Source organism: Perca fluviatilis, unplaced genomic scaffold (assembly GCF_010015445.1).
Source record: "Perca fluviatilis unplaced genomic scaffold, GENO_Pfluv_1.0 PFLUV_unplaced_scaf_14, whole genome shotgun sequence".
Lineage (NCBI taxonomy): Eukaryota > Metazoa > Chordata > Actinopteri > Perciformes > Percidae > Perca > Perca fluviatilis.
The window spans coordinates 32,188-42,067 of NW_024375547.1; the positions used below are offsets into that span (position 1 = coordinate 32,188).

Below are 9,880 nucleotides of genomic sequence, written 5' to 3' on the forward strand. Positions count from 1 at the left end.
GCCTCAAACATAAAGATATAAAACTGTAATTTTTTGTGAAGAATCAACAACAAGTGGGTCCCAATTATGAAGTGGAACGAAATTCATTGGCTATTTCAAACTTTTTTAACAAATAAAAAACTGAAAAAGTGGGCATGCAAAATTATTCAGCCCCTTTACTTTCAGTGCAGAAAACTCTCTCCAGAAGTTCAGTGAGGATCTCTGAATGATCCAATGTTGACCTAAATGACTAATGATGATAAATAGAATCCAGCTGTGTGTAATCAAGTCTCCGTATAAATGCACCTGCTCTGTGATAGTCTCAGAGGTCTGTGTAAAGCGCAGAGAGCATAATGAAGAACAAGGAACACACCAGGCAGGTCCGAGATACTGTTGTGGAGAAGTTTAAAGCCGGATTTGGATACAAAAAGATTTCCCAAGCTTTAAACATCCCAAGGAGCACTGTGCAAGCGATAATATTGAAATGGAAGGAGCATCAGACCACTACAAATCTACGAAGACCCGGCCGTCCCTCTAAACCTTCAGCTCATACAATGAGAAGACTGATCAGAGATGCAGCCAAGAGGCCCATGATCACTCTGGATGAACTGCGGAGATCTACAGCTGAGGCGGGAGACTCTGTCCATAGGACAACAATCAGTCGTATACTGCACAAATCTGGCCTTTATGGAAGAGTGGCAAGAAGAAAGCCATTTCTTAAAGATATCCATAAAACGTGTCGTTTAAAGTTTGCCAAAAGCCACCTGGGAGACACACCAAACATGTGGAAGAAGGTGCTGTGGTCAGATGAAACCAAAATCGAACTTTTTGGCAACAATGCAAAACGTTATGTTTGGCGTAAAAGCAACACAGCTCATCACCCTGAACACACCATCCCCACTGTCAAACATGGTGGTGGCAGCATCATGGTTTGGGCCTGCTTTTCTTCAGCAGGGACAGGGAAGATGGTTAAAATTGATGGGAAGATGGATGGAGCCAAATACAGGACCATTCTGGAAGAAAACCTGATGGAGTCTGCAAAAGACCTGAGACTGGGACGGAGATTTGTCTTCCAACAAGAAAATGATCCAAAACATAAAGCAAAATCTACAATGGAATGGTTCACAAATAAACATATCCAGGTGTTAGAATGGCCAAGTCAAAGTCCAGACCTGAATCCAATCGAGAATCTGTGGAAAGAACTGAAAACTGCTGTTCACAAACGCTCTCCATCCAACCTCACTGAGCTCGAGCTGTTTTGCAAGGAGGAATGGGCAAAAATGTCAGTCTCTCGATGTGCAAAACTGATAGAGACATACCCCAAGCGACTTACAGCTGTAATCGCGGGAAAAGGTGGCGCGTACAAAGTATTAACTTAAGGGGGCTGAATAATTTTGCACGCCCAATATTTCAGTTTTTATTTGTTTAAAAGGTTTGAAATATCCAATAAATTTCGTTCCACTTCATGATTGTGTCCCACTTGTTGTTGATTCTTCACAAAAAATTACAGTTTTATATCTTTATGTTTGAGGCCTGAAATGTGGCAAAAGGTTAAAAAGTTCAAAGGGGCGAATACTTTCGAAGAGCACTGTATAAGGTCAAAACCATTGAGGTGTCCTCTCCCTGTTATTACATGAATGTACAGTAGCCTACATCACTAGATAGTTACTGGACTATCATTTGGGAGGATTGTACAATTAGGATATGTTCTTAAAATTGTAATATCCTCCCAAATTATAGTCCCAGTTTACTGGACAACACAAATTGTGGCTAAGAATGCCAAATACAATGTACATGGAAGAGGAACAAACATGATCCTTTATTGTTAAAGAATTTAAAACAAAATTAATCAACCAAAATAATTCAATGGTATTGGTCAACTATAGAAATGTACAGCATTGTATGTATTGCCCTTAGTAACAGACTTCATTTAAAACACATTTGAAATGTTATCAGCCTTTTCTAATTATCTCAACAACTGCCATAATATATTCTTCTGGGAGATGCCCAACCTGCTGAAGCGTGATGGTCTCCACCCAAACCGACACGGAGCCAGGATGCTATCTGACAACATAACGCACACTGAAAGGCAAGTATTGACATTATGTTGAAAATATCACAGATTCATGTCCCCCAGGCATTGATCCTGATAGCACTATACAAGTGGATGAATCTGAAAATGTTTTCTGCAGGATAACATGTAGTACTAGTGTTATTCCAGTAACGTGTAGTACTAGTACTATTCCAGTAACATGTAGTACTAGTACTATTCCAATTATAATCAACAACAGACCACACAAAGTGGTGAATAAAGGGGCAATACTTAACAACCTAATTGGAATTAAAACTACCACTGCAATGATAGAAAAGGATAGGAAAATTAGATGTGGATTACTAAATATCAGATCTCTGTCTTCTAAAGCAGTACTAGTAAATGAATTGATATCTGATAATCAAATTGATCTATTCTGTCTTACTGAAACATGGCTGGGCCATGAAGAATATGTTAGTCTAAATGATGCGACTCCTCCCAGTCATATTAATACTCAAATTCCTAGAGGCTCATGCCGAGGAGGGGGAGTTGCAGCCATATTTGATTCAAGCCTGTTAATTAATCCTAAACCCAAACTGAATTATAACTCTTTTGAAAGCCTTGTTCTTAATCTTCAACATCCAACACGGAAATCAGAACAGCCAATTATATTTGTTGTTGTCTACCGAGCTCCAGGTCCGTATTCTGAATTTTTATCTGAATTCTCAGAGTTTTTATCATGTGTAGTCCTTAAATCAGACAAAGTACTTATTGTAGGTGATTTTAATATCCATGTGGACGTTGACAGCAATAGCCTTACTACTGCTTTCAACTCATTACTGGATTCAATCGGTTTCAGTCAGACTGTGCACAAGGCGACGCACTGTTTTAACCACACCCTCGACCTTGTGCTGGCATATGGTATTGAGATTGAGGATTTAATAATATTTCCGCAGAATTTGGTATTATCAGATCATTTTTTAATTACTTTTGAATTCTTGCTACCTGACCATACTAAACTAGATAATGGCTTCTACACTAAATGCCTATCTGACAGTGCTATAGCTAAATTTAAGGAAGATATTACAACAGCATTTGACTCTATGTCGTGCCTTAGAATAACAGAGGACCTCTATGTTAACCTCAGTCCCTCTCGGGTTGATGCATTTGTGGACGGTGCTGCGACTTGCCTCCGGGACGACCTTGGACTTTGTCGCTCCTCTCAAAAAGAAGAACGATGAAGCAAAGGAAAACAGCTCCTTGGTATAACGAACAAACTCGCAGATTGAAACAAGTCTCGCAAACCTCGAGGGTAAGCGGGCCCCCCCCCCCCAAAGTGGAAGAATCCCGTCTGGATTGGCAAGAAAGTCTCAAAACCTATAGGAAGGCCTTAAGAAAAGCCAGATCAGACTATTACTCTTCACTAATAGAAGAAAATAAGAACAACCTAAGGTTTCTTTTCAGCACTGTAGCCAGGCTGACAGACAGTCATAGCTCTACTGAGCCATCTATTCCTCTAGCTCTGAGTAGTGATGACTTCATGAGCTTCTTTAATGATAAAATTATAACAATTAGAGATAAAATTAATCACCTTTTGCCCTCAACTTCTAACAGTTCATCTTTAAATACAGGACCGCTAGAACGAACGACTAGTCCAGACATATACTTAGACTGCTTCTATCCTATAGACCTTGAACAATTAATGTTAAAGATATCCTCAGCTAAGCCATCTACCTGTCTCTTGGACCCCATCCCAACGAGGCAACTAAAGAAGCGGCTACCCGTGGTAAACACTTCACTACTAGATATGATCAATATGTCCTTATTAACAGGTTATGTACCGCAGTCATTTAAATAGACAAAGGACTTGTCTCCATTCTTGTTTTACTAGATCTTAGTACTGCAATTGACACCACTAAATAATCATACAATCCTGTTACAGAGATTAGAACACTTAGTCGGAATTAAAGGAACTGCACTAAGATGGTTTAAGTCTTATTTCTCTGAGCGATCCCAATTTGTTAACATTAACGATAAACCCTCCAAGCACGCCAAAGTTAGCCATGGCGTTCCTCAAGGCTCAGTGCTTGGACCAATTCTATTTTCCTTATATATGCTTCCTCTAGGACATATTATTAGGAAACACTCAATTAATTATCACTGCTACGCAGACGATACCCAATTATATCTGTCAATTAAGCCAGATGAAAGTGGTCAGTTAGCAAGACTTCAAACGTGTGTTAAAATCGTGTGTTAAAATCCTGGATGACCCACAACTTCCTGATGTTAAACTCAGACAAAACGGAAGTTATTGTGATAGGACCAACGCACTGCCGAACTTTGTTTTCGAAAGATATAGCTACTCTGGATGGTATTGCCCTGGCCTCCAGCACTGCTGTCAGAAATTTGGGAGTTATTTTTGATCAGGATATATCCTTCAACGCCCATTTAAAACAAACCTCAAGAATAGCCTTTTTCCATCTTCGTAACATTGCCAAAATTAGGAATATCCTGTCTCAGAATGATGCTGAAAAACTAGTCCATGCATTCGCCACTTCTAGACTAGATTACTGCAATTCCTTATTATCAGGTTGCCCAAATAAGTCCCTTAAGGCTCTCCAGCTGATCCAGAATGCTGCAGCACGTGTTCTGAGACGAACTAAGAGAAGAGATCATATTTCTCCTGTATTAGCTTCTCTGCATTGGCTTCCTGTGAAGTCTAGGATCGAATTTAAAATCCTCCTCCGACTTACAAAGCTCTAAATGGTCAAGCACCATCATACCTAGAAGAGCTCTTAGTACCTTATTGTCCCACTAGGGCACTGCCGCTCCCGGAATGCGGGGCTACTGCGTGGTTCCTAGAGTCTCTGGAAGTAGACTGGGGCGGGCCTTCAGCTATCAGGGTCCCGCTTCTGTGGAACCAGCTTCCAGTCTGGGTTCGAGGGCAGACAGCCCCCGCCACATTCAAGAGTAAACTGAAAACCCTCCTCTTTGACAAAGCTTATAGTTAGGGAGTGAGGAGTTGCAGGCCGTCCACCTAACCCGCCCACCTGCTTCTCCTCGTAGTTAGTTATGCTATTACAATTCTAGACTGCAGGGGATGCTGTTTCCTTCCTATGACACACGGAGCTGCTCTCTCTTCTTACTTGTTACTTCTGTATGCATCCTGTCCCAGAATTGCTTGTTACTAATCTAGCTCTGGGGAGTTTACTCCCCGAGTCCTTATGTTTCTTCTTCGCAGAGCTATGCTCTGTGATTCTCTGCAAATCCCGGCCGCATCCTGCTGCATCCTGCTGCATCCTGCTGCATCCAACCCATGCCTCTGCAGCGCCACGCGTACATCCCCAACGCCCTGCTGTGATGTTCCTATGCACAGAGTAGTCTGAACTGTATAGGGGACATCACTACTCAGTATGACACGATGTGCCCTGCTATGACATGAACTTCCACGATAACCTTCGACGTCACTGTGACCTTTAATGTGACTATTACGCCACTGTTCATCACACCCTCATCCGGCCCGTCAGACAACACTCACCAAGAGTCTGGGTCTGCCGAGGTTTCTTCCTAAAAGGGAGTTTTTCCTTGCCACTGTCGCGATAGCCACTGCTAATGCTTGCTCTTGATGGAATTACTGTAATTGTTGGGGTTTTGGAAATTACAGAGTGTGGTCTAGACCTACTCTATCTGTAAAGTGTCTCGAGATAACTTTTGTTATGATTTGATACTATAAATAAAATTGAATTGAATTGAATATATTCATCAAACTTCTAACAACAATATGTGAACAGCAGTCTTCATACAGCAATATAACAGTAACAATGACTGTCACATGAATAATTATTTAAAAAAAATAATGGTCACAACTTTAAATAATATCAGTACTTAAATGAACAGCAATATGGACCTGTTGTATTTTAATCCAGGCTGATAACAATAAGGTAAAACCTCTGCTTGGTGATCAGAAAAGGCTCCAGGATTAAATAAATCCTGGCTGTTAGCCTGGTCGGGAGCAGGCTAGCTGTACAGAATAAATCTCCATGGTGATTTATGTGCCTCTGCTTTCGTGAAACCGAAGCAAGGCTAAATTCATCCAGGATAACTGGGAAATCCCGGCTTAATCCCTTATCTTGGTTTTGTGAAACAGGCCCCAGATGCTCTAGGCTACACCCGACAGTTGGTGGCAGTCATGCAACAAGTTGTTATGCCAAACGGCAATATAACAGAAGAATAAGAACACGCATCCTGACCATGTGAATGCTGGCAGTTGGAAAAACAACGTAATCATGGGGGCGGTCCCTGTTATTCCCAGGTGGCACCAATGACATCACATCCAGTATAAATAGAGGAAGTGACTCAGCATTTCCTCCTTTCCTTTTGTCTGGAGCACATGGTGTGGTAAGTAAACAGAATAACTAACAGACATTTACCAATACGCTAACTTAACACTACTGTTGTGTTTTGTTTTAACCCAATAATGAATCTAAATTGTAACTGAATATAATGCTAAACACCAACAAATCTGGGATAGTCAATGTCCGTAAGAAGTGCTATGACCTCAGCCGCTTCATCACACCAAACATTGATTTTCAACCATTTTGAATGTGAGAAATATTGTGCTAACATATCTTGTTTAGTTTTTTGAATGGGGCATCGTTTCCTTTGGATGGTTCCTGTTTCAGTGTTGTGACTGCCTGTGTCAGTAGGTCATTATCTTCAAGAACTGTATTTAGAGGGACAGGAGACGGGCTCAATACGCCACACAGACGTTCACACAACCGTTCAACTGAGGAGTCCCGTGGGTGTCTTTATTTTTGCAGAGGTAACCTAATAATTAATATTTTGATTGTAATGTAATTTCAGGGATATTTATTTAACAATGTATGTTATTATAAACTGTAATTTTGGTAAATGTGTGTTTTTTTTGTGTGTTTTTTTTTGTCTTTAAAATAGAGATGTTAAATATTATACATGCATGTCAATGCATGTTTATACCACTTCATGCAACTCTTGAACTTACTTTGGTAATGCACACATGTATTCCTAAATGCAAACATTTCCTACAGGTTTAAAGACCCCTCTTTATCTGCAATCATGATCCAATTGGTAATGTATCACTTTGTGTGATATTTATTTTTCTCTGTGGATATAACGCTGCCTTTTATAAGCACTGTGCCATAGTCTGTGATTGAAACCTATTTTATTTTCTTTTGTGTATAATAGCTGAGCGTAGCCATTGTTGCAGGATTGTTCTTTGGTAGGTTCATCTCAATAACTGTAATCCAGTGTCACGATCATATTTACAATTTTGACTCTACAATCACAAATGTACTCAGTCACAATAGTCAAAAGCTTTTCTGATTACCTTTTACCAGAAAGCAACCAGCAGACAGCCAGAGGGTCTGACTTAGTTTTACTCCCTAAACCAGGTTAGAAATTCTTTTCACTGCCAATTCTCACATTTTAAAGTACAGACTTAACCAGTCAGTATTTTGAAAAGTTGTCTTGTTGCTAATTTATCTCAACGTAAATGCCTTGGTCCAGGATGCTGGACAGACTGGTTTGACAGAGATGACCCCTCTGGAACTGGAGACTGGGAAACCCTCTCTGATCTTCGCAATGAGTACCCAGGAAAGATCTGCTCTAAACCAGTAGATATTGAGGCGAGAACTCTATCTGGACTCACTGTGGCTGCAGCAGGTGATGTGATTTATGTGTAAGTACTGAGAGTATGAATAATTTGACTGCTTTCATGCAAAGATTCATATTGTATTCTACTGATTGTTTTGCATTGATATTGCTACTACGTGTTTGAGTACCTGTTGAGTTCAGCATATTTTTATTGCTAACATGCTCACAATGACTGTGCTATCAGTGCCCATCCTCTAGGCACCAGGAGTGTCCATTAATGGTAATCCAGCCAATCATTATAAAGATAATAAAGTCTGGACCAAATGACCAACAGAAAGATGACCGACTGAAATTTTCTGTCTTAGATCCATGCCACTAGCATGCTACTGTTTCTTTTTTCAGAAGTGACACCACTACAGGATTTGTCTGCAGGAACCAGGACCAACCCAGGACTAAGATGTGTAATGATTATAGTGTTCGTTTCAGCTGCCCTTCTTTCTGTAAAGGTACTGTCTGAACATTCATGTGCAGTGTTAAGCTTGTTTAGGGTTCATCGGCTACATCGTAGGCTATGCTGCATTCCCCTTCTCTTACATTATATATGTGCCCAAGTATTTATTTAGAATGGTGTTTTGGCTCTGCGTGCCCTCCAGCATGTCTCTTTCATTGTTCCTTGCAGTGTGCTGGACCCAGTGGTATAACCGGGACGCTCCCAGTGGAACAGGGGACTGGGAGACTTTGACTAACCTGAGGACAGAAAACCCAGGACAAATCTGTGACAGCCCACTGTCCATTGAGGCTGTTACCACTGACACATTGACCCCAGCCCTCTCCACAGGGCAGACCTTCTTTATGTAAGTAGCTTTTATAGGAAAATAATTTGAAACGTTAAATGTACTATCTACTACAAACACCCCAACATTAGATCAATACTTCTCAACCTCTTTCCCAAAGATTCCAAATCATTAAAATGTAGCAGAGCTTTACTTTATTAATGGTCTGAGTAAGAAATGGGAATAACCCAACTTATTGGTATTCATAATTTCTTTTCATAGGATATCTGCAACATTTCACATTTGAATAGAAGTTACAACTGACATCAAAAACAAAATGACAAATGAATAAAACTAGAGCATGTTTTTATCATAGTTAACAAATAATTTATGGTTTTTGTCATGTACCCTGTTAAAAAGTTCTTTGCTTTCAATGGTCTCCTTGCTCTAAATATCATACTGATCATTAACTGTTTGGAATCATTTTTCAGTTACAATCAAAATGAGGGATTGGTTTGCCGCAATACGGACCAGAAATCTGGCTTGTGCCGTGACTACAAAGTTCGGTTTGGGTGCCCATGCTAAGTCCAGACTCCACAGCAAACGCTGCGAAGGATAAGACTCATCTAATAAATTTTCTCAATTATCTCAGATTTTTCTTGTCATTTCTTTATGACTTATGGTGTCTTATAGAAGAATCATAAAAGGCCATTTTCACAGCAGACGTTTTAATGTAGGAAAGAAGTGTAACCGTAACGGTGGCTCTGTTCTATTAAAGTATCCCAGTGAGCCAGCATGTGATGCCAGGACCCTGAAGACTATGCATTTAAATGGAATTCAGCCATAGATTATTGTTTTACTTCTACCATATTCTAAGTGTCTTTACTGATAAAAGGCTGGTATGTGCTTTATCAGTCTCATTTCTTTCCAGTAAATTGAAATCCTTAATGTAAAATGAATTGATATGGTAATATGCTTGCATGGAGTTATGATTGTGTGAGCATGCAGATGTATGGGTTTTCAACAGATGCTGGGAACGGATTTCATTTAGTGTCAAATCCCAACAGGATAAGCAGAACTGGCAGGATTAGCCTCACAATTTACCTTTTTAGTTTGTTACTTTTTTCCAGTAATATTGTGGGACCTCTGGAGATTTCCACCCATAGTTTACAGCTTGTTCTGCTGCCCCTAGGTTGGGTGGTTCCAGTTTGCATGACTTATTCCTGGGTCAGTATGTCAGTATCTTCTAGAACTGTATTTAAGTAGAGAGAAGTTTACATAAGGCACACAGAGATTCGTGTCGTGTAGGCAAGTCTTGTTTTTGCAGAGGTAACAGGATGTCTCTTCTGAAATAATGTATTGAATTCCATGTAATTTCAAAGATATTTAACAGTTTATATTATAAAATGCTATTTTTGTGAATTTGTTTGAACCCTGAGGTGCTACCTTTTTCCCATCTTCGGTT

General features: G+C 40.0%; 1 protein-coding gene across 1 annotated transcript; it reads left to right on the forward strand.

Moving 5' to 3' along the window:
* The first annotated feature begins 6,288 nt into the window (after positions 1 to 6,288).
* On the forward strand, positions 6,289 to 9,068 carry LOC120555061 (mucin-5B-like). Its single transcript, XM_039793846.1, has 9 exons — positions 6,289 to 6,409; positions 6,718 to 6,833; positions 7,078 to 7,117; positions 7,235 to 7,268; positions 7,387 to 7,440; positions 7,556 to 7,727; positions 8,045 to 8,148; positions 8,322 to 8,496; positions 8,907 to 9,068. Exons 3-9 carry the CDS (start codon positions 7,106 to 7,108, stop codon positions 8,998 to 9,000), a joined length of 645 nt encoding a protein of 214 aa, XP_039649780.1. The 5' UTR covers positions 6,289 to 6,409; positions 6,718 to 6,833; positions 7,078 to 7,105; the 3' UTR covers positions 9,001 to 9,068.
* The last annotated feature ends 812 nt before the right edge of the window (positions 9,069 to 9,880 follow it).